The 27,827-nt window shown below is 37.6% G+C and overlaps 1 protein-coding gene across 17 annotated transcripts in view; it reads right to left on the bottom strand.

Annotated features, from left to right (window-relative positions):
- AOPEP (aminopeptidase O (putative)) overlaps positions 1–27,827 on the bottom strand; it is a 212,536-nt gene that overhangs the window by 84,327 nt on the left and 100,382 nt on the right. For 11 of the 17 annotated variants that reach the window (XR_009961246.1, XR_009961247.1, XR_009961245.1 and 8 more), the window contains 3 exons: positions 22,873–22,933; positions 6,745–6,807; positions 5,979–6,062 (listed from right to left, as the gene is read on the bottom strand). Coding sequence is in view for 9 of the 17 variants with exons in the window: in XM_062600334.1 (XP_062456318.1) it covers positions 5,979–6,062; positions 6,745–6,807; positions 22,873–22,933 (208 nt within the window). In the remaining 8 variants the exon portion in view is untranslated. Of the gene's footprint in view, positions 1–1,027; positions 1,626–3,049; positions 3,464–5,978; positions 6,063–6,744; positions 6,808–22,872; positions 22,934–27,827 lie in introns of those variants that run through there. The other 6 variants (XR_009961248.1, XR_009961250.1, XR_009961249.1 and 3 more) reach the window with 6 other exon arrangements.

The following is a 27,827-nucleotide window of genomic DNA, read 5'->3' as shown; positions in this document are numbered from 1 at the left end:
AAATCATTAAGCCTATTTCTGACAATGTGTATTAAATATAATACTGAAATAAAGCATGTTTGGACCAGCAAATCATTAAGACTCCTTTGGAGTCATTATGATCAATCACATTAGGAAGAATTTGGGGACATTTAAATTCAGTGCATTATTCAACTGCCAAGTGCAAGTATATACTCTCAAATAATAAAAAAATCCATATGAAGTTTTTGTAGAAGAAAAATTACGGAATGTTTGAATTCAGTGTCCCACTTGCTTCCAGTGTAGTAAGTTGCTCTGTTTTCCAAATGTCCTGAAAGTGATAAGCTTGCTTTCTAGTTCCAAAACTCACTACATTTTTGCTTAGAATTAATTAGATAAACACTGATGGGGGGAGACATTTAAGAAGCATTAAAAATGATCAACTGCTTTTTCTTCTTCTGTATTTTGGAAAGAATGAAACTGTTCTCACATTTTCCATTTCCTGTTTTATTAAAGACAGAAGGTACTTGCAAGCGAAGATGTAAATGGAACACATTTTAACCACCAGAGGGATGTTTAACTAGAAACAACAGGATACCCAAATTTCAGAGGTATCAGTAGATCCCAATAATACAATTTATCCTGTTAGTATCATGTGATAATATGCACAAAGACTATCTAATTAAAATGCCTCCGGTGAGACTTACTGCCAAATAAAGTGTTCTGTCACAGGAGTTTAACTAATTTCTGCTTCAAATCAAAAGGAAAAAACCTCTACTAAAACGGGTTTTTCTCTTTGCTGCACAAACCTTGTGTTTTACATTAAAGTGACCTTAATCTTTCACTGCATAGGAGGAGGGTGGCTGCTGGCTTGAACTGCTATAATTAACAGTGATGTAATTATCTGTAAACCTTGAACTGTTTCAACGCATAGCCATGCTGGCCTGAGTTCTCCAAATTTAGAAATGGTCATCTCAGACTGTGTAAAGGAGTGGGGTCATTATCATACGTGTGCTTTCATTGATCTAAACATGTGACTTAATGGGAATTATTCACTCTTTCACTACATAACAATAATATCCATCTGGGGGATATCTTAAGCAACAACATTTCCTTGCTAATAGATATGGGTGCTGTTATAAAGAGAAGTAAGATCCTGACATAACATTACTGCAAACAAAACATAAAGCACATTGCGGTCAGAATTGGATTTTTTTTTTTTTTATTATTATTACGGTTAAATCAGAAATTCCTCTCAAATATTTACATACAGACATAGTATTTTCTTATTTATTAAATGTTTCTTAAGTCAACTTTAGGCAGAGCTATCCTAAAAATAATAAAGTTCTTTAGATGTGTATAATTACTGTTTCCAAACAATCCATAAATGCGGATATTTTTATGGGGACAGACAGTTAAATGCTGAGAATGCTTAGTTCTAACAGCCTGAAATTACATTCATATGTTTTTGGAAGAAAGAAAAGATTTTAAAACTACAAGGTTTATTTTAAATATGATTTAACAATATTTACTGCAATCAAGCTCTTGTATGTGAGATGGATGCAGAATCTTCCATCTGAATTCTCCTGCCCTGCTGCCCACTGAGTTAAATGTTGTATGTTATCAGTGAAGGCCAGCAAATATATTTATAGGGTTCCCAGAAAGTTCTGTAAGATAAAGAGAGTTTGGAAAAGTGAGGTATAGTGAGTGAAGAAACAACAGCTATTTCAGAACAAAGTCCTTTTTGCTCAGGTTATTATCAGCTTAAAATACTGCTAACAATTATAACTCTCTAGGGTGAGAAGAAAGTGAATGATCAATGACAGTAACCACTAAGAAAAATTAGAGAAAATCATACTTTTAGTAAACTTGCAGATAAACTTTAAATACATGAAGACAGTATTTCCAAGAAAGCAGCAAAAAATATTCTAGAGAAGCTGAATTACTCCTAAAAGTTGCAGTGTAGAATCAAACTAAAAACTGGAAGTAGACAAACTTAATTTTGATGATTTGCAACAACTAGTCTTCTAGTATGTACACACACATACATATATTTTTATACATATATATTTATATAAATATATATACAGTTCTCCCTTTAATTACTGAATACCCTTGGTATTGTGTCCTACGCACTTTTCCACTAAATGAATCCTTCCGAAGCAGCTTGCACGTATCATTTTTAACACTGAACTTCAGTCAAAGGCAATATAGATACAAACATTTGTAAGCAATCTATGCATAAAAATGAACTAGTCTCCTAATAAAATATTTCTCCCTTAAATTCCACCGTAGATGCAGATCACATACTACAATTCTATCAGTCTGATTAAAAGGTTGTTTTCTTCCACATCAAATTCAGAACTGGCAAGTACAGTGGAATCTTTTTGTCTAACCAGGCATAGTCCGGTATAACAACAACAAAAATAATAACATTCAGCATTTTTATCACACTCTGCATATTAAAACAACACCACTGCTAATTTCAATCAGCCAGCTCTTTCCAAGCTCTACCCTAGCCTTTCTCTTCATCTTGTCAGTTAGCTGGTCAGTACATCTAGTGATCAGTACTATGTATCAATACAGTAATAAGCACAGAAGAATATTGCTTATGTGAGAAAAGTAGAGAGGGTACATACAGGTAAGATTAAATGGACAGTAAAGAAAGTATGAGATGAGGGAGAATGACAAATGCAGAAGTATGAGGTTTGAGTGTGCATACACTTGTGTATGCACATGCACACATATCTGGGGAAGGTCAAAAGAGTATCTATAGAGTACCGTAAACAGAAAATAGGATGAGCAAAAGGGAAAAACTTGAAAAGGTGAAAAAGGTAGAAAAGGGGACTGAAAATGAACAGAAGGCATGAACAGTAATGCAGGTTACTGAAGGAGATAAAGCTAAAGAAAAGAGCATGGGAAAGAAGCAGGGAAGGAGAGATTACAATCAGAACTGCTAAAAAATAAAATAAAGAGCAACAGGAAAGTCTGAAACAGAAAAAAACCCAAAGAATTAAAAAAGTAAAATGGAAAAGAGAAGAAAGCAAAAGAAATGGAACTTTTAGTTACTTATTTAGAAATTCTTTCTCACCTATGGGATTTGTTACACTGCCATAATCCATTGTGCTCAAGTCCACAGCGGAGAGCAGCACCGCACCTTTCTACACAAGCTTCCCCACGGGTTCACATGCCCCCTGAGTGCTGTTAACACTACCAGCTACAGAGTTCTTATCCAATGCATGGTATCTTCAAATGTTTTTTAAATACATTTATGCACATGTAAAGCCACCTCCTAAGAACTTAACTCTTTAGAAGGAAACCTTTTTCAAGAGGCAATTTCCAGGCAGTTGTCAGCAACCTTTCCTCCACAATTGTTTCATTTATCCACACAGAAAGAGTTATCTCTCTATCCTAGATTTTGTACATGGACGCAGAAGCAGTTGCTTTGATTTTGCGGTGTCTCAGTATAGCAAAGTCATCCATCTTGTGTTAGGAATGGGGTTTCCTATCATAAAGAAATAGAAATGACAGAGCAAAATCGGACAGCACAGGAATACAGAAGTTTAGAAGCTATGTTTAATACGTTAGCGCATGTTCTGGCTGGAAGATAAACAAGATCAACACACAGTTCAGTTTTGAAGCTCTAGCAAAATACGTCAGTAACCTTAAGTACACTTATACAAGCATAACGAGGCTGGTACCAACGTTCTGACTTCTCTGTTTACTTATTTGCTCTTCTTCTCATCTCCCTCTTATCACTTGACAGTTTTATCCCTATTTCTCCTACTTTCTTCAATGGCCTCTTCCTTTTTCATTATATATTTTCTCTCTTCTTTCACACTGCTGTATGATGCCATTTCTGGTATAAACCAATATGGACACTCCTAAGAATCTAAAATTCCAGTGGAATAGAGGTTAGCACCAACTAATTGGACACCATCAACAACAGTTACGCAGTCATGCTGGAAACTTTAGCCAGAACCAAGCCTGAATCCAAGTAATCCAATAAAGCTTTGCCAGCACCAGAGATCTCTCTCTCCCTTTTTCTCTGCTTGTCCTTAACTCTATTGGAAGAGTCATCTTTGCAGCGACCACACTTCTATGGAACCAAGAAACCCTGCCTTCAGCATTCATTCTATGGTTGCTGACCCAAAAAGCAGCTCAGTGCTAAACTCCCTTTCTCCTTTCTCTTGGGTTAAGTACCCTGCAACTGCAACATTCTAGACCTGCATTGAGTCTCATAGAATTATTAATATTTATGGATCTTAGAACACAATACATATTCTTGCTAGTAATTTTAATTTATACTTGTGCTCATAGTTCTCACAAAGAATTACTACCAGCAAAATCCCTACACTTTCAGTTATTTTTACAGTAAATAGACCTTATTTTTATACATTACTTTTTGCATTTCTAACATGGCTAGTCTATAAGGTAGATTTCTTTCTCACAAACATTGGAACAGTAAGAGCAGAATAACCACACCACTGCAAATGGAACTTTATCATTACAAAGTGAGGAAGCTTTCTCCTATAAAAAGAGATGAAAAAGGTATAACTGTAAAGTACTTTCAAGCCTACTGTCAAAGATATAGCAGTGAGCCTACTTTGTGTAATTTAAAAATAACTCAAATTATGCAAACTCTAACTTATATTAGGGCTATTTGTACCTTCAATGCATGATTTCGCTCAAGTTAGCAAAGCAGCATTAAGATACATTTTTTAACATTAAAAAAGCCTGCATCATCTAAACAGAAAGTGATCTTAAATACAAATGCTAAACATAAATGCTTCTTATTCACATACAGAAAAGCAAATAGAAAATGAACTATCTGGTACAACTGTTTATTGCTCTCTCTTCTTAAATTATGTCTCTTAAACTATGACAATGCAGAACATATTTTCCTAAATGGCATATCCCAGCTACACAATAGAAGTAGTGAATTAAAGGATGCAATCTGACATTTTTTTAACTCACCATAGATCTAGTAAATCACTCACACACAACAATGCACTTTGTGGACATTTGTCAAATACTGCAATGCCCATACTAAGGCAACACATCTCAGGAGTTGGCAGCCATACTATCAGCAAGAATTTGGCTACAGAAACAGCAATGATTCATCATACATTCTAGAAGCACTGCCGAAATAGCAAAACAACACACTGCTATTTTAATCCTTTAAAGGTAACAAGAGTTTAAAAAAATAATTAAAAACTTGTTTGTAAAACTGAGACAAGCAAAAATCCTACTTCTGGTAACACATTTGGAAATGTATCATTATTCATTTATGATCAGTATTTGAAAAAGCATTTTTTTTCTTCAGAAGATATAAAACAGCTATTTAATGCCAATGTCAGCTAGTTACTCACCTTGCCATATTGTGATTTAAACAGACAGCATTATAGAACTAATATTCAGAACAGCCAATCAAAAATCATTAGTTTAAAAATATTTTGAGTTAATTTAGCTTGTAGACAATTTTTTAAATCTTCTGGAGTAATTTTTTAGAATAACCATCAAGGCACACTTTCATGAATTCTCTTACCACAGCAACTAGAAGACTCCCAAACACATCCTCTAAATAAAGTGTCAACAGCACAGCCAGAACATTTTATGTACACCGTACATTCTGTGTACTTATCTATTATTGTCCCAATACCTACCAAGAAAACTGTTTCACAATTAACAGTATCTTAAGGTCTGCAAGTGATGGTGCATATTTTGTCAAAAGCTCTCAAGTACTATTGCTTTTTCTGATTAAACTCTTCTTATCCTTCTTCCTCAGAACATCCATTTTAAATGTACAGAAATGTTGTCTTCTCAATTACAGACCTCTTGAAAGATGATTTCTTTCCATAGCAAATATGTAATGGCATAAACTGTATCAGTAACTTACTATTACCTTGTCAAAGCTGCTTACAAACATCTCTTTAGTGCTTAAAAGAGCATCCTCTGAAAGCATTCCAGACGTGCTGCCCTTTGTCCCACTACACAAATACACAATGGGAACCCCCTACCTTCTGGAAAATGACTTCACCTTGCTTTCTTTTCCTTTTGCCGCTTTTTCTGATCCTCTGGTTTGTCTGAATCCATTTTGCCACCTGGAGTTCAAAACCATAGTGCTTTTTTAGGAAGAAGACACGACTCGAATGCAGCTACACAGCATTAATAAGAAGCTATAAAAAGACTCAAGACACATTTTTCCATTGCTTCATTGGAAAGAGGGAAAACACTTTTCCAGCCTAGAATGACACGGTCTGGTCTTCAGGTAGTCTGGCCAGTCACCTGTGACACAGTCAAAGCATGAAGTGGTGGTCTTTATCTTACACAGCATTATTTTTCCTTCTACTCATTACTAACGTAAACTTACAGCTCCAAGCTTAAGTTTTTCCAGGGAAAAAAAAACAACAACAACAAAAAAATGCCTGCTGCCAAACCAGTTTTCCAAATGAAATGTTGTCATTATGGCATTCAAAAATCCTATGGAAAATCTCTGCACTCTATTCCTTACACTTTGTGCTTCAAGTAACATTTTTTTCCAGCCATCCACTCTACCAACATCAATTTCAACTGATGGAAGGGTCATTCATAACCCTTAGTCTTTCACACACAAGTATTTATATTCTTAATATTCAAACAATTATTTTTAAGGCAACAGCAAGGAAGGGTAGGGGTGTCAGGTGGGAAACTAGAGGAGAACATCTGCAAGGGAGTAAGGACACAAGGAGGAAAAACGGTCCGCAGAAGGCACCGAACAACTGCGAAAGACGGTTTTCTCCTCACCTCGCCGCTCACTTGCTGGACGAGCTGACACTCCTTCCAAGTCTCACCCTCCTCCAGCAAAGGCTGCACGGGGGAGAAAGCGCACGTTGAGGCGAGCTGGCCCGCAGAGCCCCCTCGCTTCCCTCCCCGCCGGGCTCCGCGACGGCACAGGGCGCGCCGCGAGGAGCCGGAGCTGGAGCCGGAGCCGGCCCCGGCCCCCGCACTACCCGGAGCCGCGCTCCCGCGCCCGGCCGCGGCGCCCCGCAGCCCTCGGTAGGAAATGAAACACCTCCGCGGGGTCCCCCGCCCCCGTGCTCCGGCCCCCGGAGCCCGGCGGAGAGGAGGAGCCTGCCTCAAAGACGTAGGGGCGGGCGGGCTCCCGGCCCTCCTCGCCGCCGGCTGCGGGGCGGCTCGCCGGGCTCCCCGCGCCGCCGCCGCGCCCCTCCCCCGCGCCGTAACGGCCGCCGCGCGAGCCCAACGGCAGCGCCGAGGGGGCCCCGCCGCCCCGAGGGAGGGCGCTTCGCAGCCGCCCGAGCGGCGCTTCCCGCCGCTGCCGGCCGCCCCAGTCGCTGCTCGGGCCGGGCCGGGTCGGGCCGGGGGCTCGGCTCACGGCACCAAGTGCCACCGCCGCCAGCCGCCTGGAACTTTTCCCCACTGCTTTCTTGCCGTCTAAGGAACCCAAAGTACCTAATGAGTTATCAGGAGGGTCTGAGACGATTCTTCAAAGCAAGATCCAAACCACCTTTTTATTCATACTCTAGCGCAGCAAGCCCCTTACTCAGGCTTCAGTTAGGCGCTTTGTTCAACAGAGACAGCAAACAGGTGATTAAATTCAGGCATGGGACTTTAACAGATGCCTGTGCACCGTTTCCACCAGGATATTCCAACACTGCTGTGATTGAAGAGTCTCAGCTACTGTCGAGCATGGACAATTGAACACTAAAAACTCTTAGGACATTATAAAAGCTGGAAGTACTTAGCATTTAAAGCAAAAGACACAAAAAAGGTAAACTTTGTCACATCTGATATAATTAAAACAATGCTGGTATGGTATTTCAGACTTTTAAAAATATTTTCTACCATGTGCTATATATGACAGTTCCCTGAAAGCTTCAGAAGAAAATTGTGCTCTTATAAAAGAAAGGGGCTCATCAAAGCATTTGTTTGAGCAAACCCTCCCACATATAGAATTAGATGGACTTTGCAAACAGATGTAAGCAAATAAAGGTAGGTCCAATTAGTGCCTAGTAAATCTTGACAGTATCCCTTTAACTTTATTACTTAAAAAAAAAAAAAAAAAAAATCTCCTACCCTTTTTTGTTTTACTGCCACAATGTCCTTTTTTCAAGATCAAAAGCTTTAGATCAAAGCCAAGATCAAACTCAATGCTTTAAATAGAAGCAACCTCACTATGAGGTATTGCACAAAGAAGAACTTCTTAATGGAGATATCACAGTATAAAATCTTATTAGGGCCCTTTATTTCACACTCACAACAGGTTACTTAAAACAGGTATCGACAGCATATTTTTATATTATAAAACTACAACAGATATGCTGCTTCTGAATGCTGCTATAAATTGACTCTTGAACTCTTGCGTTAGAGTGAAGAAAGAATAACAGAGCATAGTTCAAAGAGAATGAACACGAATATGACCAGAAATTGATGTTAATGGCAAAACCAAATTAATGTGACTGCCTAAAAAACAATGCTCCCTTTAATCAATTAACAGATTAGATCTTTCATTTCTACAGAAAAAGTTAGGGGAGGGACTAGGTCATAGAAACAGCAAAACTGATTTTTCCCAAAATACTTTAAAGAATTAAAGGAATTCTTTCCTATTAAAAGTTTGGAGAAAACTAGAGGGAAAAAAAGTTACAGAAGACATTGATTTTCAGACCTGCAGACCCCGAGGATGAAAATCCCTGAATGAGCAAATGCAGCTAGCTCCTGTTTTCGTCTTACAAGCTGTAAGGAAACTCAACAGTTGTTGTTAGCAACTCTTTTTAAAATGGTAGTATACCTGGTGGAGCTGACACTGGGGGTTCCCTTGTGCTAGGCACTGTGCACATCTATACCTGAAGAGTCTCCACTGCAAGACGATGCGATGTGGCATAAGAGAAGAGCCTTGGGGCTGCCCTAAGCAGACTGCTGAGGAGAGCAAGCAGTGAGAGAAACAGAGTGGGCCTAACAAGCTGTGGTCTCGGCACACTGGCTGTGCGGTCAGCCGTTATCTCTACTTACTGATGCTTCAATAAGATTTAGCTCATGGCTAGACTAGGAAAATTTGCTTGGAAAATGAGAGAGAGAGAGAAAAGAGAGCATTATGCTGTTATGAACAGCTGGTCTCCTACTGCTTTCTTCCATACTCCCAGAAGGAAAGACCTTACAGTAGGTACAAGGGAGACAGACCAAAATGGTAAATCCTGACTTGAAGGGAGAGCCCTCCACTAGCAGTCCTGTGTGCTATGCTACATGAGACTGACCTGTCATACTTGAACCCCTTTAAAACTGAAATGATAAAATTAGTCAGTCCTGCATATCCTTTAACTGGGAAGACATTCTTCCATGGATTCTTAATGGAGCAGTCCTATGTAACGATTTGAACAAGCATTTATATATCTCAAGGCATACTATTGTCCTCTATTCTTGAAGTAGCAGGATTACATATAACTGAACTTTGAAGTATGTGGGAGGAGGTAATACTTTCTACCAACTGAGTGAAGACATACCCAATATTCTGGTATATAACTTAGTCAATAATTTACATCCACTATTCTTCAAGTCGGACCAGATCCCAAGGATACTACGAACTTTCAGCATTGAACATAGGTTAGAAAATAATAGGGTATTTGTGCAAAAAGGCAACTGTTTAATTTTAAATTGAAAAAAAATGACTTTAAACTGTTGGGACTGTGATGGCTACTAGTGACACTGATTTTGTGAAAACTATCATAACACACTTTTCTTTTACATAAACAGCCTATAACTTCAGTTGGTCTGTATTGCTCTAATGCTAAATCATCCAATATTGATAAACTAACAAGCTCATCTCTTATCTAAGGTGAATAGGGAATCAGTGCCCTCTTTGGCTGACTTGCCAATAGTCCTCAGATACTGGAAAGCACAGATAAAAAAAAATGGAAAAGAAAATGGAATAAAAACATTTACTGTAAATGAATTTTGGGAGAACTTCTGCAAAGTAGAGAAAACACAAAAGTAATTCAGTCAAGTCATATTTTCCAACCTCTCCTCTCCAGAGATTTGATTTTGCTCTCAATTACTGAGTTTTATACCCAGCATACACACCTACTTTTGTTCAGATCTATGTGGAAACCAGAAAGAACACAAAAGAGTCCTCTACAGATTTTAGAGTTGTATCATGTGTTTTTCTTAGGGGACCTAACTGGCTCCACCAGTATACAAATTGGGATTTCGCACCTTCATATGCCTTCCCATATAACATACACAAATAAAAATATGGACTCTCATTCAGTTTCGCTTTATGTAAATAAAGCTGTACTGACTGTTTTTAAAGGATGATATCACCACTTCTGTGAAATCCATAAAATTTCTTTTATTTTTTAGAAAACTAAAAAGAAGCTTTTTAAATGAATTAGGATAAAATGTAAGTTATATAAATGTTCTTCTACCACACAGAAGATTTATTTTTTAAAAAGCTTGAGAACACTAGTTTAAGTCAGAAAATTAACTTATTTGGAAATTGAGAGTAAGAGGTGTCCTCGGCAGTCTGTGCAATCTGAAAGCTGCTTCAGTAGAAAGGACTTGGTTTCCAGTATTTTGTAAAAGGGTTGAGAAAATGAAAATTCAAGAAGTACTTTATCCAGCAGCTCACAAGATGATTAATAATGTGAAACATTAGCCTGTATTCAATGGGGCAAGGATTTCAAGGGTTTTAAAGCACAAGTATCACCAAAATTTGGTAGAGAAGCTAATAAGCAGTGGGCTACAACTCAAAATAATATGATGGCTGGTGCATTCACACTGCAACCTGTACTTGCAAGAGAGAGTACAGCAGTGGTTGGTGAAAACTACTGGAAAAGAAGTCAAGCCCAGAACATGCCCCCAGGTGAATTGGTGTAGTTTTCATGGAGACAGCATTATTCACTGAAATGAAAAATCAAGTTGTTCCTGAGATTAACTGTATTTTAGAAATTGTGTTTTGGTCATTTTAGATTGATACAGAAAAATACAAATGCTCTCATTCCACCAAGAGTCTGTGGCGGTGTAAAAATTCTCTTTTGGGATCTCTATGCTGTGTCTAATATTCTTCCACGAACGCACCCTATACAGAGACATTATTTTCAGATGAAACTTGCCTATCCTGAAAAATAGCTCTACCTCCAGCAGACAAAACCTGTTGAAACAGTAACTTAGAGTATGTTCTTTCAAGACCTCTTTGAAAAAAACATTCACGCCAACACATGATTTTCAAATACTGTGTCATCAACATTTTTTCAAAGGGGTGCTACAAATACATCCTTCATATCCACATTTGCAATCCTACCTAGGAATGAAGTTCCTTAGTAGACATGATTCACATTATATATTACACATAGGACAGTGATTATACTTTTAGAATATGCAACAATTTTTGGGGGGTGTCTTTCCTGTTCCCATATGGGTGCAAAAGTAGATTATCTTTTTTGTATTTACACCCTTCTGTTTGAGAAGTATACCAAGTGCTGGGTGCATTCAACAGCACAGTCCAGAATGTAAATTGCAGCATCTTCCTCTAGAAGAAGCAAGACAATTTGTAAGAGAAAGTGATTGTTAATACAATCATAGATGAAAATGTGACCTTGGATTTCAGAGATTTCAGGTTGGCTCTTTCAATGTAAAAGCAATTTGAAGCCAGACATCTTGAATCCAGAGGACAAGGACTAGGGCTCAAGTATCTTTAATAAAAAAGAATCCTCTATAAAATTCTCTTTAGCTCCATCCAACAGTGAGATCTTAGTAGGCAATGGGTAGTTGCTGGCTGGCCAAAACTACATAGGATTATGAAAGCCCTTTGTTTTTTGGAAATTACAGGAAAAAAAAATCAAAAACCCAAACATGCTGAAACACAGCTAGTGGACAATCCTGAAAATCAGCACTGATGTGACAAATAGTGTTTTCCTTCCTTTTCTACTATAAACAGCCTGCAAGAAAATGAAGCAGTCTATATTCCTCCCTGAAAACTACCTTAAAATATAAATGTAAAAGTGTCTTTCAGAAGTCTACCGATCTTTGAGTCGTACTGATCTCTCAAAGCAATAAAAAGCCCTACCAACAGCTCTGGTAAAGAAACATATTCAAGGCAAAAGTCAATTAGCCCTCTGGCCATGAAATCCCGTTAGCCCATATGCTTAGAATAATAACCGTAAGCTGAACCATGACCTTTACTGCTCATTTTTATTTTGAGCAATAGGTTTTTCAGTCAATAGACCTTTCAAACCTATCTTTCCCTAGACCTGTTCATTTTGGCATTTAGGTTTTACAGTGGGCCTACAGAATATATATAGTATCATGGGAAAATATCCCTTTCTTATGGAGTAACTTTTAGAAGAATCATTTATTTTCTCTGTGATTAATCAGAAGCTGGTCATCATCTATACCTTTAGTCTGACTATGAAGCACTACTGAATGACAAGAGTGGGTAGATAAGACTGTAGGTAATATAAACCAGGAAAGATCTTTATATTAGTCACAACAACTTTTATGGAACTGGTGGAGATGGAATGAAGACCATGACATGACATATTGTTGCAATCTACTATCTAGAAGTAGATACCAACTACTTAAAGTGGTTCAGTGTTTTTGCAGAACGTGTTCAAAACAGTGTCTTCAAAAGAAAAAGCTCACATCTTCAGCCAACTGGAAATGCAATGGCAGGCTCTCAGCCTCCGAGATCACTATGAGTTTCTGACTGGATCACTGAATGAAAGAGCAAGTCACAATTTTCTTGGTTTTCTCACACACAGAAAAAGCCAAAAATTCACCTCTATCAGGAATCATTCAAAATTGATTTGTAAGTTTCACTAGGAATTACTATATTGAGAAAGTCAGCATTACCTAGGACTACACAGACTTCAGATATATAATTTCTGTTTAGACATATGCATAAGAAATTGCCCATATATATTCATTCTTTCCAATCACAGGCAAGCCTCTCTAAAAGCCCGGAAAACAGAGAATTTTTCCAGGCTATTAAACAGTAATATATTTGTTTCCTTTAAAAACTCTAGACCACTGAGAAGGTGGTATCTTACTCCTTTCACATATACTAAAATTACTTATAAGGGGTTCTGAACTGGAGACATTTCAGCCATTTGGAAGGCTATTTACTCTTTCCTAATTAACACAGAAAAGCTATTTTTCCTGCAAAGTATTATTCAAAATATTTAAGTCTCTATGAATTGTTTCCATTGGCTAAAGAAAACAATGGGTAGGGTCAAAATTAATTGGTTGCTAACTTCTGTGCTTTTCTTCGGATGTTTTTACAAGGAATGGATTAAAATCATTGTTTATTGCTGTGCAAGTCCAGCTGTGTCCATATTAGGCAAGTCTCAGTTCAACATCTCTGTGCAAAAAAAGACTTGTCCTCCCTCTCTTTGCTATGTTTTCACCCCCTGCATATGTAGGTGGAGAGTGGGAGCTTGGGAATGTGAACTTGATCCAGCACTGATCAGCCAGGCAGCAAAATCTTATTGTTCTTTAGATGCCAAACATAACTCCTTTCTAGTAGGGATAAGCTCAGTCATTCTGCACATAACACAGCTTTTGTGTTCAGCAATGCAATTAAGAGGAAAAGGGAACCAGAAGGACTGCTAGAGATTTATTAAACTTAAAACAGATTCTAATGAACAAACCTGAGGAATCCAGTCTGCATTTACTTTAGAAATGGAACATTTATTTCAGATGCACTTCAGCTTTCTGAACAAGCTATTACTCGTTCAGATTTACTATACTACTATTATTGTAATTCAGAATTCGATATATACATATACATATATATATACACGTATAATGCTGAAAGGTAGCCTAAAGAGAAGTAGAAAGATATTTGTGAAAATCTGACTTTTGACTGAAGAGGTAAGCCAATGTTTTAGCAGGTCATTAAACTAATTCCACTGAAATATGCCTTACTGCAGATTCACAGTCCCAGTAGAGAATCTCAAAAGCATTTTTTCCTGCATTACTCAATTAATGGCTAAATTAAGGCTCCTAAACTACTGTAAAATATCTTAAATTTCACTTCAGAAATTACAGAAACAAAGGCATTGAAATGTTATAGCCCATATTTTCAAAATTAACATTTAAAATGGAACACTTATATTCAATCTAGCTATCCAGTTATTAAGCAGTATGTATGTGCCTAACCTGAGGCATTATGTTTTCCAATTTTAGAACGTAATCACAGAATAATTCATAACAATGCAATTCTAATCATGAGTCATGTCTCTATTTTACTCCTCAACCCAGCAATCTCATGCAATGTTGAAGAAACTTAACCCAAACTCTCCAAAACTATAGCAATTTCTAAGTTATGCCTCTATGTTAGATAATAACCTTGAAGAGTTCTGAAATAAGTTTGGGTCTTTACTGACATTTAATGATGTAGCATTTTTGTAAGCTATTTTCTTGAGTTTTTGAGCTATTCAGCAAACAAAAAAATACAAATATTGGGCCTTATTTAACAGTATATTAAGTATAATCTGTAGGAACAACCAAATCAATTACAAGCCCATTTTATATGAATGACTTTAGATCAGTGTAACGCTTATTAAAATAATGACATACCAGACAACTTATTTGAAAAATTATCACAAACAAAATACTTCCTGCACTGGATTCTACATATAGGTCTCTAGCTTTGGTCTTAGCTCTCATGTTTCTCTATCTAGAAAGACTTTCGATTCTACATATAGGTCTCTAGCTTTGGTCTTAGCTCTCATGTTTCTCTATCTAGAAAGACTTTCAGAAGGATAGATTTTATCTAATAGGTCTTTCAAAAAGTTAAGAGAATAGACAGAACGCCTGTTTGTGCAATCTGTCCTGTTTCTCTTCATGATTCATCTGACATTATGCACTCTGCAGTACTATACAGTTTGTTTCATAAAATTTTTACAATTTCTAAAATTCCATCTTCTGAGAAAATGGAATGCAATGCTGATAGTACAATTGCTCATTTCTGAAGAAATAAGAGGATCAGTGATTCATATTTATAAAGACTTGTCTTATTGTGCTTATTATCATTAGAGATTCCATTAATCAATTTATATTGTTCATCTACGCTAATTTAAAATTTTAAGAACTTCTGAAGGCTCTTTCAAATCTTCCAGTCTGCAAGCATGCCAGTGTCAAAAGAAAACCATTTTTTTTTGAGGAAAAGTGTCTATTTTTCAACGTATGCTTTCCACATACAAGAATAAATACTTCTCTCAAACAAGCAATTAAGCTTTCTTCAGATTACTTCTCAAATATCAACTCAATAGAATTCAAGTATCAATCAGTTATATTCTCCGCAATGATACAAAAATGTACGCTCAAGTTTCCGTGTTCAGATTAAAAACATTTTTTCCTGAGGTCAGTTAAGTAGTAAACTTGAGCATTTAAGCAGCACCTCATTATCTTTGTAACTAATATTTAATACCAAGTTTGAAATGAAATCTAACAGAGCCACTGCTCAGTTTCACTGAAGGAGATAAAAATTGTATGTCTTCATATCCTACTCCCATTTTTTCCCCAAAATTTGACTTTGAATGAGATTTTCCTATTTAAAGGGTCATTCTCATTGCCAGTGTCTACAAATGTACTCTTTTTTTGCACAAATAATTAGGATTTAACTTGTTAACTGAGTCAGTGTTGCCATCCACCAATATGTGACTACATATATCCAGACAGAAAATATTACAAGCTAAGGCATGAGTAGGAATGACAAAAAAAAAAAAAAATTAAATTATGTGAAAGCCTTAAACTACACTCTGATCCAATAAGAGTAATTTTTCTGCTGAAAGATTTTCTAATACGATTTATAAAACTTAGGTACATAACTGATAAATGTCACTCAGAATTTTAACAAGAGTATTCTTTTAAAATATCTGGATTTGGCTGGTTTCTTAGTAATTGACTATAACAGTTAACTTATGATGCATTCTCTTGTAGAGCTGTCCTTTCATCAGTCATTTTCTCAGTAAAAGGAAACAAGAAATCTATAAAGTTTACAACACAGGAACCTTCTAGGTAACAAACTGCTTTACCAGAAATTATACTAACTCCTTGAGCTTCTGCTATAATATCCTCCTAAAATTTATAGAGTCACTAAAAGGCATCATTTGCATTGTTTCAGGATATTTTACAAATAATACTTTTGCTCAATTTTTAATGGTTTTGTGAAGTTTTGCTACAAGTTTTTCATATCCAGTCCTTCTCTACCTTAAATAAGACAATCCAGGAGCCAATATACAAGTAAGTCCAATGTACAAACAAAAATCAAAAATACTGTGAATAAATGAATATTCACAAATGGAAGAATCCTCTTGACCATATACTTAGAGAAAAAGAAAAGGTGGAGAAACTGAAATGTGTTCAAAAAGTACAGGTGGGAATTTATGAGATTCAGAGATTATCTAACTTGTATTTTTTTATTGCTCAGTTAAACAATCTAAGATGGAATTGAAAACACGGGAAGATTTTAAAGTATAATTTAAGAAGGTTAATTATTAAGAAGGGTAAAATAAGAAATTCAGATATCAGTAACTGGACAATATTAAACAAAGCAAAGCCTATACAAAATAGAGAAAATCTTCCTAAAAACCATACACTTTTTTTAGTCTAAAGTTCTAATTAAATCAGGGCAAACCACCACATAGACTGGAAAATACAACAGAAACTGTGCATTAAAGAACAACTAATCAGTGGCAGGGATAAAGTGGATTTAAGTGATTTCTTAGGTGTTTTCCTAAGGTTTCTAAATGCTGTTTTGTTCTTCTGACTCTACTCCTTGCCAGCTTAACTCATTGGCTAAAGTTAGTGGTGTTAAGTTATTACTAGCCTCACACAGGATGAAAGGTTGCTATAATCCCCTGGTGAGTCACCTCTGAGACTTAAGTACATGTTGAAGATTGCTGATACTTGATTTGATAAACTGCATTTTCAACAATGCAACATGCTTCATCTTATTTAACACTGCCACAATGTGTTCCCAGGGAAAAAAAAAAATCTTCTAAAAGCTTGTATTTCAGAAATGTTTGCTTTTTATCTCATATGTTGCTTATTGTTTTATGTGTGAGAAAACCTTATTGCAGGGCAAACCAGAAGAGAAACCAATGTGCTGTGGCATGGGTGGCATTCTCTGCGTAGGAAAGGATTGGTCAGTCATTAAAACACACCCTCTTTTATAAGATTAACCTTTAATAATTTTAAAAATGCAGAATTTGGAACTGTTCCTTGGCAAGTCGATTTTATTTTCAAGGCAGTAGGCCAAATTCTGGTTTATTTACCAGTATGACTCTGCTAACTTTACTGGAGATACTTTTGATTGGTACTGGGTATATGTGAGCTTGGAAATTGGCCTAATGATTAGAAAAAGAGAAAATGCCCTTTCCAAGAGTTTAATGCTAATAGAGATCAACAAATAAGTTTTCTAGATAAAAATATATATATATTTTTATGGTTCCCTGCACAGTGTGGAGATTTGGGACAGGAAATGGAACAGGCCACTGGTAAGGATAAAGGATCTTCCATTACACAGATACCATGACAGATGACTGTAAGGAGTACAAAATGCTAATTCCTCCTTGGAATTAAGATATTAAGTATTGCTGCTTCAGCAGCCTGGCGGAGTGAAAAGTAGTTACCCTCATCCATCATTTGCACAAGGACCGAGCCAATGTCTTAAGCTAGACATTGGCATGAAGATAATGAACTGGTGGGGTGGGCTACCAACTCTCTTTTTACATTGACCATTTGTTATCAAATTTTACAGAGTACCAGATGTCAACAGCTGATAGATATGTATATAACCACAGAAGAAAATGCTTAAAAACACTTTTGTAGATAATACTGTAAATAAGCTAGGAGTAGTGCATTTTCTCTATATTCAGTGACTCACATGAATTTTATGAGCAGAAACCACCAAAACATAAAAATGAAAAATGCCATGGTAACAACCAGAACCACTATAAAACAAACACTCACATATGGTAGAGATATAAAAAAACTATGTCTTGACCTGATTTTCAAAATGGACAGCTCGATATGTATTTCCCTATCCCACTACACTGGATACTCCCTTCAGTAAGAAAGTTTCATCTCCAAATGCAATGAGACTTAGATACTATTTATAAATTTATGTTTTAAAAATGTGAGTGTTCTTAATTAAATTCTCTCTTGTAGCTACCTCCTGAAACACTAACAAATAAATACATTTTGTCCTGAAAAATATCAAACCCCCTAAGAGCACACACTGTAGGATTAAGAGCATCTGTAACTCCCATGCTACAAGGTTCTATACTGCTGTTGGCAAAATAAGGCCAACGAGCAAAAAGTTGCCAAGTCGAGGGTAGGGCAAAGGTTGCTGTTGCTCTGTCTTTGGGACACCCTGGAAACTGAGATTCACCACTGCTTCTCAGCTGCTCCACTGCTTAAGAAAGGGAGTCAACTGCAACTGTCAACTCCATCCCATATAGAGTTCACACCACCTGCCTAGCTCAGTCCTCTCACCTAATCCAAAGGGGCAGAGAGGAGCCTTCCTCCACTCCCATCCTAGTCTATTCATCTCCCAATTCATGTGAAAGAGGATAAATTAATTTTGTGGTATTCCTGGGCTGCCAGTTATGATGCAGGTAGTTCATATAAATGTAACCAAGTGGTTTATATGCCTTTGTCAGCCCTGATCCATCATATTAGCCAAGGTATCAGCTAGCTGAAAAAAAGCAATCTAAACACTAAGTGGGTATCTGTATCAGTTCCTGTACAGCACATTAGAAGATTTAGACTATAGTTCTACAGTCAGTAAATACAGCCATATTTAGATTATACAAGAAACTAATGCCTTGAGAGTTACCAAGAACCTCTACAGTCTTGATTTCAGGAATAAGGACTTCCTCCCTCCCCCACCACAATGATTTAGTCAAGCACTAAGTGAATAAGGTTTCCTATTCACTGAATGACAACTCCGTTTCTTTCAGTAAAGTGCAGACCAGTTCCCGCAAGAGCATGAGAAGTGCTGAAGGCAACAAGAGTATATCATCAAAAAGGTTATTGATGGAGGAGAGAGACAGAAGGAAGACGTCAGCATGCTGATTCTCAAAGGAAGTAGAATTATAAATCAGTACCATTCCAGTTGACACTATTTTTACAGAACAGCCAAACTCTCAGGGAAATCTTTTTGGTCCTTAAAGAAAATTTACAGTGATTTACAAGCATGCTGGATGTAGAAATATTTTTACTGCTTGTTTTGCTTGTACACCCAGCAGATACATAGATACTCGTAGGGGATAACTTGCTAGTTATGCTGGACAGTTTAAGGTACATACTCGTGTAAACAGAGAGAGTTCAGTATTCATATTAATCAAAACTATTTTCAGCTTTTTACTCTACATAACACATCCACATCAACAAAGAGAGAGCTGTAAGTAAGATGCCAGAAGATCATTTGCTTTTCAAGTGACAGTTCAGCATCTTACAACTAACATTAGTTTCTCACCTCTACTCAGAGCAGCTGTTTTACAATATATGGAATTTTCTGTCAGGAAAAAAAGCTTGATCAACATATAATATTAAAAATTATCCTTGATCATGACATAATATTAAAAATGAATGCCTTTCTTCAAGAATCATAGAATCAGTAAGGTTGGAAGGGACCTCTGGAGATCATCTAGTCCAACCCCCCTGCTCAGCAGCGTCACCTACAGCATGTTAGACAGGGTTGCCTCCAGGCAGGCCTTGAAGATCTCCAGAGAAGGACACTCCACAACCTCTCTGGGCAACCTGTTCCACTGCTCCATCACTCACACAGTGAAGAAATTCCCCCTCACATTCAGGTGGAACTGCCTGTGCTTCAGTTTCTGCCTGTTGCCTCTTGTCCTGTCACACAGGACAACTGAAGAGAGTTTGTCCCTGTCCCCTTGACACCCTCCCTTCAGGTACACATTGATAAGATCCCCCCCTCAGTCTTCTCTTCCCCAGGCTAAACAGGCCCAGCAGATGCTCATAGGGCAGATGCTCCAGCCCTCTGATCATTCTTGTAGCCCTACGCTGGACTCTCTCCAGTAGCTCCATGTCTCCATTGGACTGCAGAGCCCACAGCTGGACACAGGACTTGACATGAGGCCTCCCCAGGGCTGAGTAGAGGGGCAGGATCACTTCCCTCCACCCACTGGCAACAGTCTTCCTGATTCACCCCAGGATACCATTGGCCTTCCTGGCCACAAGGGCACATTGCTGACTCATGGTCAACTTGTCATCCACCAGCACTCCCAGGTCCTTCTCTGCAGACCTGCTCTCCAGAAGGTCAGCGCCCAGCTTTACCCCAGCGGTTCCTCTCCGCCCAGCTCTCCAGCCTGTCCAGGTCTCTCTGAATGGCTGCACAGCCCTCTGGTGTGTCAGCCACTCCTCCCAGCTTGGGATCATCAGCAAACTCACTGAGGAGGCACTCTGTCCCCTCATCCAGGTCATTGATGAATAAGTTGAAGAGGATGGGAGCCAGTACTGAGCCCTGGGGGACTCCACTAGCCACAGGCCTCCAACTAGACTCCGCACCACTGATGACGACCCTCTGAGCTCTGCCTTTCAGCCAGTTCTCAATCCACCTCACTGTCCACTCATCTAACCTACACTTCCAGAGCTTCTCTAGGAGGAAGAGACAGTGTCAGAAGCCTTGCTGAAGTCAAGGTACACAACGTCCACTGCTCTCCCCTCATCTACCCAGCCAGTCAGGCCATCAGAGAAGGCTATCAGGTTGGTTAAGCAGGATTTCGCCTTGGTGAATCCATGCTGACTACTCCTCATCGCCTTCTTCTCCTCCATATGCCTGGAGATGGCATCCATGATGAGTCGTTCCATCACCTTTCCAGGGATGGAGGTGAGGCTGACTGGCCTGGAGTTGCCTGGGTCCTCCTTCTTGCCCTTTTTGAAGACTGGAGTGACATTGGCTTTCTTCCAGTCCTCAGGCACCTCTCCAGTTCTCCAAGACTTTTCAAAGATGATGGAGAGTGGCCTGGCAACAACATCCGCCAGCTCCCTCAGGACCCGTGGATGCATCCCATCCGGGCCCATGAATTTATGGATGTCTAGCCTGCCCAGAAGGTCTCTAATCCTCTCCTCCTCAACCAAAGCAAAGTCTTCCTTTCTCTAGACTTTCTCCCTTGTCTCCAGGCTCTGGGATTCTTGAGGGCTGCCCTTAGCAGTGAAGACTGAAGCCTTCAGTAATTCTGCCTTCTCCATATCCCTTGTCACCAGGGCCCCCGCCCCATTCAGTAGCAGGCCCACATTTTCCCTAGTCCTCCTCTTCCTGCCGATATATTTGAAGAAGCCCTTCCTGTTGTCCTTAACATCCCTTGCCAGACTCGATTCCAGCTGGGCCTCAGCCTTCCTTGACGCATCTCTACACACTCTGACTGCATTCCTATAATTCTCCCAAGTAGCTTGTCCCCTCTTCCACATTCTGTGTCTTTTCTTCTTCTTTCTGAATTTGGCCAAGAGCTCCTTGCTCACCCATGCAGCTCTCCTGCCCCTTTTGCTGCACTTCTTCCTCCTTGGGATGCACCACTCTTGAGCTTGGAGGAAGTGATGTTTGAATATTAGCCAGCTCTCCTGGACTCCGCTTCCTTCTAGGGCCTTAACCCATGAGACTCCACCAATCAGGACTCTGAAGAGCCCGAACTCCACCCTCCCGAAGTCCAGGGTTGCAATCCTGCTTGTTGCCTTGCTTAATGATACGCCTTACTTAAAGAAATGATGGAATATTATGATAAATGATGATACGTACTTTTTTTCCCTGTTCTAATTAATGTTAATTTTCCTTTTAGAATTTTTTCAGAAAAACAAAACAAAACAAAACAAATCTAGCCTCTTCAAGTATTATTCCTCGAACATTTTGATCTCGGGACAAAGTTTCCAAAAGAAGCCCCTGTAGAATACAGGGGCAAAATGGACACATACAGCACACCTTCTTTAAGTGGCCAGTGGCAGAGCTCAAGAACAGTGCTTGGGTATGGCTCAGGTTCAGTGACCACTCCTTATCATTTTGACCTCTCCAGCTATTTTGACAATTTCATCTGCAAATGTGTGGACTCCACACAGCCCCAATCCTGCTGCATATGTGCACTTTAATTTTGCCTCCAGAAACTAGAAGCTATAGCCTCTTAAAAGTTTTTAAAATATTGCTAACAGAAAGTGGAAACAAATGCGATGTGCTAGGTAAGATAAATCCCAAGCAACTGATGTGAACTTGGGAAAATCAGTTATACATTGAGCTCCAAGTTTATAATAAAAACAGACTTTGTAAAAAGCTGTTTTTAGAAAATTTTATCCAGGAAGATCTTTCTTCAGCTGATCCCCATCTTGGGCCAAACCAATAATCAGTCTTTGCATAGCACAGAAAATTAAGCATTTAAGTTCATAGAATTTAAAACATTTAAAAACAGAAAATAATGCTCAGTCTCAACTACAACAGAGGTGGATCACCAATGAATTGCCCATTATCCAGAAAGCAGATTCATGAGCAAGTCACAATATTCACAATATACTAAAGGAAAAATAATATTTAGTGAAGTTATTGTTATCAGTATGGTTGTCAGTAACTCACATACTGACATCTGTGAACAACACTCCTTACATTTATTAGAGTCCACCCCTATATTACATAGCCTACATCCAGTGACTAGAATATTAAGCAATAAAATAAGATTTGTAAGATCTGCCCTTCAGCAAATTCTTTGAAATGACAGTAGAAGCAAAAATCTACAAGTGATAAAAATTAACCCTATATGAACACTGTATAAAGACATGGAAAGCAGTCATCATCAAAATTAATTCATCTAAAACAGTATATGTTATAACTTAATGATTAAATAACATGTAATGTAATGTGAAATGCAAGTCTCTAGAAAAACCAGAGAACAGATATTTCATGTTTACCTTTGGTATTCCGGAAGTGTCAAGCCAGTTCTGGAAGATACTTTCAATAGTTAAGCCAGACCTTTAAAAAAATAAAATGGGTTTTAAAGAACACAAATAAAATAATTTATTTTATATTAAAATAAACCCTGTAAAAGCTGAGCAAAACCCTGAATTCAAATAGTAGTTTGTACTGCAGTAGTACTACCTTGATTTTTTTAAAAGAATAATACGATCAGAGGTAACACAAGCAAATTAAATTCAGATTAGTTTTTGTGTGTTTAAAACTCAAAAGATAAATTTAGTGCTTATGAGGGTTGACAAAATGCAAGATGCTAAATGCATTTATAAAACACTTAAAATATGAGCAGGTGTGCTACTTCTGAGTGGACTTCTGTTTCCCTTAAGTAAAAAAATTGACAGAGGAAGTAAATTTAGCCAGAGACATTCAAAACCAGAAATTTATTAAGGAACCAGTGCAAGTGTATTGATATTAAGGAACCAATGCAAAGACAAAATATCAAAGAAAGTGAAATGAAACATTATCTACTTTAGATTTATGGATTTTAAAAGGCACTACTGGACCTTAATCCTCAAAGTTACCAAATATCTACTATATTTCAGTTTCAGCTTTTTTTGCACTTTCTTTCTTTCCTGGTAACATTTATAGTGAATTCAGAGAACAGTCTGGAGCCCCAGCTGCTAAGAAAGGAAATAGTTTGTCAAGATCAAGCTGAATGAGATTGAAATAAGCATATGCATAGGTATTTGCAAATTCAGAAATTGTATTTCCCATTTTCTATTGTAAGCAACTTTTTTTGAATTTGCTTCAACTTTGACTGACATTGAAGAGGCTTCTCAACTTGCACGGGACCCAATTTCCCAGAGAAACATCCCCTTATTCTTTTATCTTCATTTCTTTATCACACTGTCAATACTGATAAACAATACTTGAGTAAGCCTCGAATGAATGTAATCTATTCTGCTGCACAGAATATTTATTTCAAGAGTGTGGCAATGCTTTGGTGAGATTCCTTAGTACTAGTATTTGCAGCTAACTTCACGTGTGCAGCACTGACATATGACCAAAAAATTACTTGTGAAAATAACAGTTGTTCTGAAATTCTGGAGGGGGAAGCAAACAACTCAACACAACCTTTATTTGGATTTTTCTTTTTGAATTATATGACACAACATTTTTTAAAATCCTAACAAAGCTGTGTGCTAAATTCTGACTCTAAAGATTTATTTCTGAAGTGTATCAATGACTAAGAAGGATTTGTAATGAATCCATCGGTCATTTTTACTGAACAATTTTAAAACACCTATAAATACTAATTTTCACTGTGCCCATGGGAGACAGATCAATCACTGTTATTCCTGACATGCAAATGGGAAAACTAAGGCTCAGAGACTCAAAAGCTGTCAAGCAAGTTAGTGGGTGACCCCAGAACACAGTCCTAGATAAAGTTTTCTGTGTGTTTACTGATTGTAATGAATTTTTTAAATTTGTCTAGTTTCTTTTAGAATGGCCAGAGATTTAAAATTATTGATGTTCATATATATAACAGTGGTATCTTTCTAGACATAGATTATATCCTGGGTTAGATTTTTTTATGCTTGTTGCATTCAAGATGGAAAAATTTACTCTCAATTTCTTCCCAGTATGACATCAGAACCTTTGAGCCAAATTAACAGTTGCATCCTCCACTCCCTTTTTTAACACAGAAAACAAAACAAATGTACCCTTGTATTGTGAGATCTGCCATCCCTACTTGCACTCAGCAGCATTCTGAAAGAAATCTCATTAAAATGAGTGAGTCTACCCAAACGAATAAAACTCTGCACTGCGAATTAGGAGTGGGAGAATCTGTCAAAATAGAAAATCAGATGGCTACTGATGGAGTAACTGTTGAATGCTGTCTGCAAAAACTATGCAATCTGGTCTTAATAAGCTCATCCAAAATACACAAGAATTTTGGCCCAATGCCAGAAATCAGTCATCAACTCATTTAGACATAAAAAAGTCTTTCCTTGCAAGGTCTAGCTACGTCATTCAGCTTAGATAGTCTTGTACACATAGGATATGGCGTCATACTGAAAACTGTCAGAAGTTACAGATTAAAAAAAGATTCAGATGCCATGACAAAAAAGCCATTTATACATGCTTTCACTGCCTATTCTTTTAGTAATTTTATTCAATTTTTGATCAGTCATATATGATGCTGCAGGCCAAGGAAACTATGCAGAAGCAGCACTAGTGTATTCATTACTGTTAAAATCTTTTGATAGTTCATGCAACTTAGGCCCTAACGTTTCTTCAACAGTATCTTCACAAGTAAGAGATGACACATCAGCCAGGCAGAGGTGCCTTAAAGAATCCCAGAAGGGAGAACAATTCCCACAGAGACAAATGATTCTTCCCATTCACTAAATCTGTATGTCAAAGTATCTCTAACATCAGGAGACACTAGTCTGCCACAGGGAAAAAACGTCCCTCAGATCCTGTGGTTCAAATAATCACAGCAGCAAGCAGAAGACTTTCTACACAGCCAGGATTCCAAATTTTCTGGAAACTACCATTTTTCACATGTGATCACTAAGCAAATTCCTTTTCTACAAATAACCAAACATCAACATCATGTTTATAACAGAGTATTGTTCTACATTCCAGTGAATTATTTACATGTAGAATTGGTTAGCTTTTAGTAATACTTTTTTTATTTGTGCAAGTTTGTTAAATTTAGAGCATTTGAGTGCTGGGTCCTTTAGTATAATTACCTTTACCTTACTACACTCTTTTACAAATTGGTGTCTAGTCTAAGTCAGCTAGCTGAAGCCCTTCCACAGATAGCAGAGAGAAAGAGAAGCATCTCCAAAAAGCCAGTCAATTCACTTATACTGGGATAACATAACATTTTTTCTTGAGATTTTATTTCTGTTCTGTTACAACAGAGGGCATATACAAGACTAGCTTAAACTAGACTCCCGAATTTTATATAGCCAAAGCTAGATTGTTTACCTCCTGATCTACTGTCTGTCTCAGGCAACAACAAAACAACAATCAGTTTCTTATTTATTATTGCATGAGTCAAAACCTGAACCAGAGCTAGCATCTATGGAAAATATCCTTATTCATGTATTTAATTTGTTTTTACCTAGGGATAAGAAACACAGCTTCGTAACACCAGTTTTTCCACGTTTTTTTTCAGAATCTAAGCTAAACCTAAAGGGCAAGATTTTCTCAGAAAAAGTTATGAAAAATAATAAAACTACACTTGCTTTATAGTGCCTTTAGTTGATCTACCTTCTGTGGCTTTTAGAGGCAGCACCAACTCATTTCAAAACATTGCCTGTGAAATGCGCTTATAATACTAAAGGGGATTGCACTGCTCTGACAGCACACTAATCTAGGCAAAAACACCATCCCTAAGTTGTTGAAACTCTCCTGAAACTTTGACACTTTTCTCAAGGGCAAAGACTGCAAGGCTGCCATCTCTGTCTACAGTGCTCTTAGCTTCAGCTAAACCCTTGTCTTATGACTACATAGTTTGCTTTGTTTGTACTTTCTTTCTTTTACACTTTTTTAACTTGGGACATTCTTCTTAGAACCTATCCAAAACAGCAACTCTTTTTACCCTGCTTCAGGCATTCACTATTTTTTTCCCAAATACATTAGTAATATGCAGACTGTTGCAGAAACCTAATCTGAACATGACTGAGGGTCTTCATTGAAGAACTGTGAAGTCCTTTAAGGTTTCCATTGACTTGTTGGGCTTTGGATCAAGCCCAAAGATTAGATCACGAACAGACTGATGTTGTAAAACAAATGTCCTAGAGAAAGGACACAGAGCCTGATATAGAGGCTGCAGTTCAGCAAAGCATCCATGTTCAGAAAGGGTACTTACTGCCTGCTTATGTTGCAATTAAGCAGCTGTAACGACTTAAATCTAATGTGCATTTGATTTCCTGACTGGCTTTTCGGTTAGGGTATTGTATGGGGTCATGGTAATCTGGGTTCAATTGATCGGCACTATAACAGAGTCATTGCAATATTGGGAAGCTTTTTAATTGTACCACAGTTTCCCTGCTGTAAAATCAGAATGCAAGTACATCTATTATCTCCTTCCTTGTCTATTTGTTTAGACTACAAGCTGGTCAGCCTAAGAATGATCTCCTAACATGCATATATACTGCACAGGGCTATATTCAAGGCCTCTGAAAGCAAGTTCTGTATCATACTAATATTAATGATAATTTCAAATCTAGTATTATAAAAGATCTCTATATAGCAGGCTTTCATTGCATTGGGCTCCAACGCATTCTAGAAGCTTGATGCACATCTGCCATATCCAATTGAAAATACTTCATTGACAATATTTTCTTCATCTGGTATATAAATTGACACCAATCATTTTTTGAAGTGTGCCATCCCAGCTAAATAATAAGGTGCAGTTAGGACCAAATCTAAGAGTCATGAGATTAGTCATTTTATCAACTGCCCATAGCTTCCTACAGATTTCTTTTTCTTTTTTTCTTTTTTTAATTCACCATTGATGTCTTTTTTAATTTTATCCAGCATATATGTTTTGGCTTACAAGACAAAAAATTGATCAAAAAAAATGGAAAAAATCTTTCACAATGATTTACTTTGGGAGCTGGATGCCTACCAGCTATTTGTCTCTGAAAATCATTACCTTTGTGACAAGTAGCATTCCACGTGAGTAACTAAGAAAGGAAGTGTGAAAGGAAAAGACACATATACCTGTGCAGCTGAGTAGATTGAAATTACAGCATTATTTTAAGATTATTTAGCATTTGGCAATTTTTAAAGACATCCAAGGAACGTATTTAGTAAGCCCAAGTTATTTACAGTACAAATGTCAGAGCCATAACACAAGCCTTCCTTTGTCTATCTTACATTATTTAAACCATAGCTTTATTAGTCCTCTTATTTATTTTATTGAATCAAGTTA

This window comes from Rhea pennata, chromosome Z, assembly GCF_028389875.1.
Source record: "Rhea pennata isolate bPtePen1 chromosome Z, bPtePen1.pri, whole genome shotgun sequence".
NCBI classification, from domain to species: domain Eukaryota; kingdom Metazoa; phylum Chordata; class Aves; order Rheiformes; family Rheidae; genus Rhea; species Rhea pennata.
This window is presented reverse-complemented; position numbering and strand designations above follow the sequence as displayed.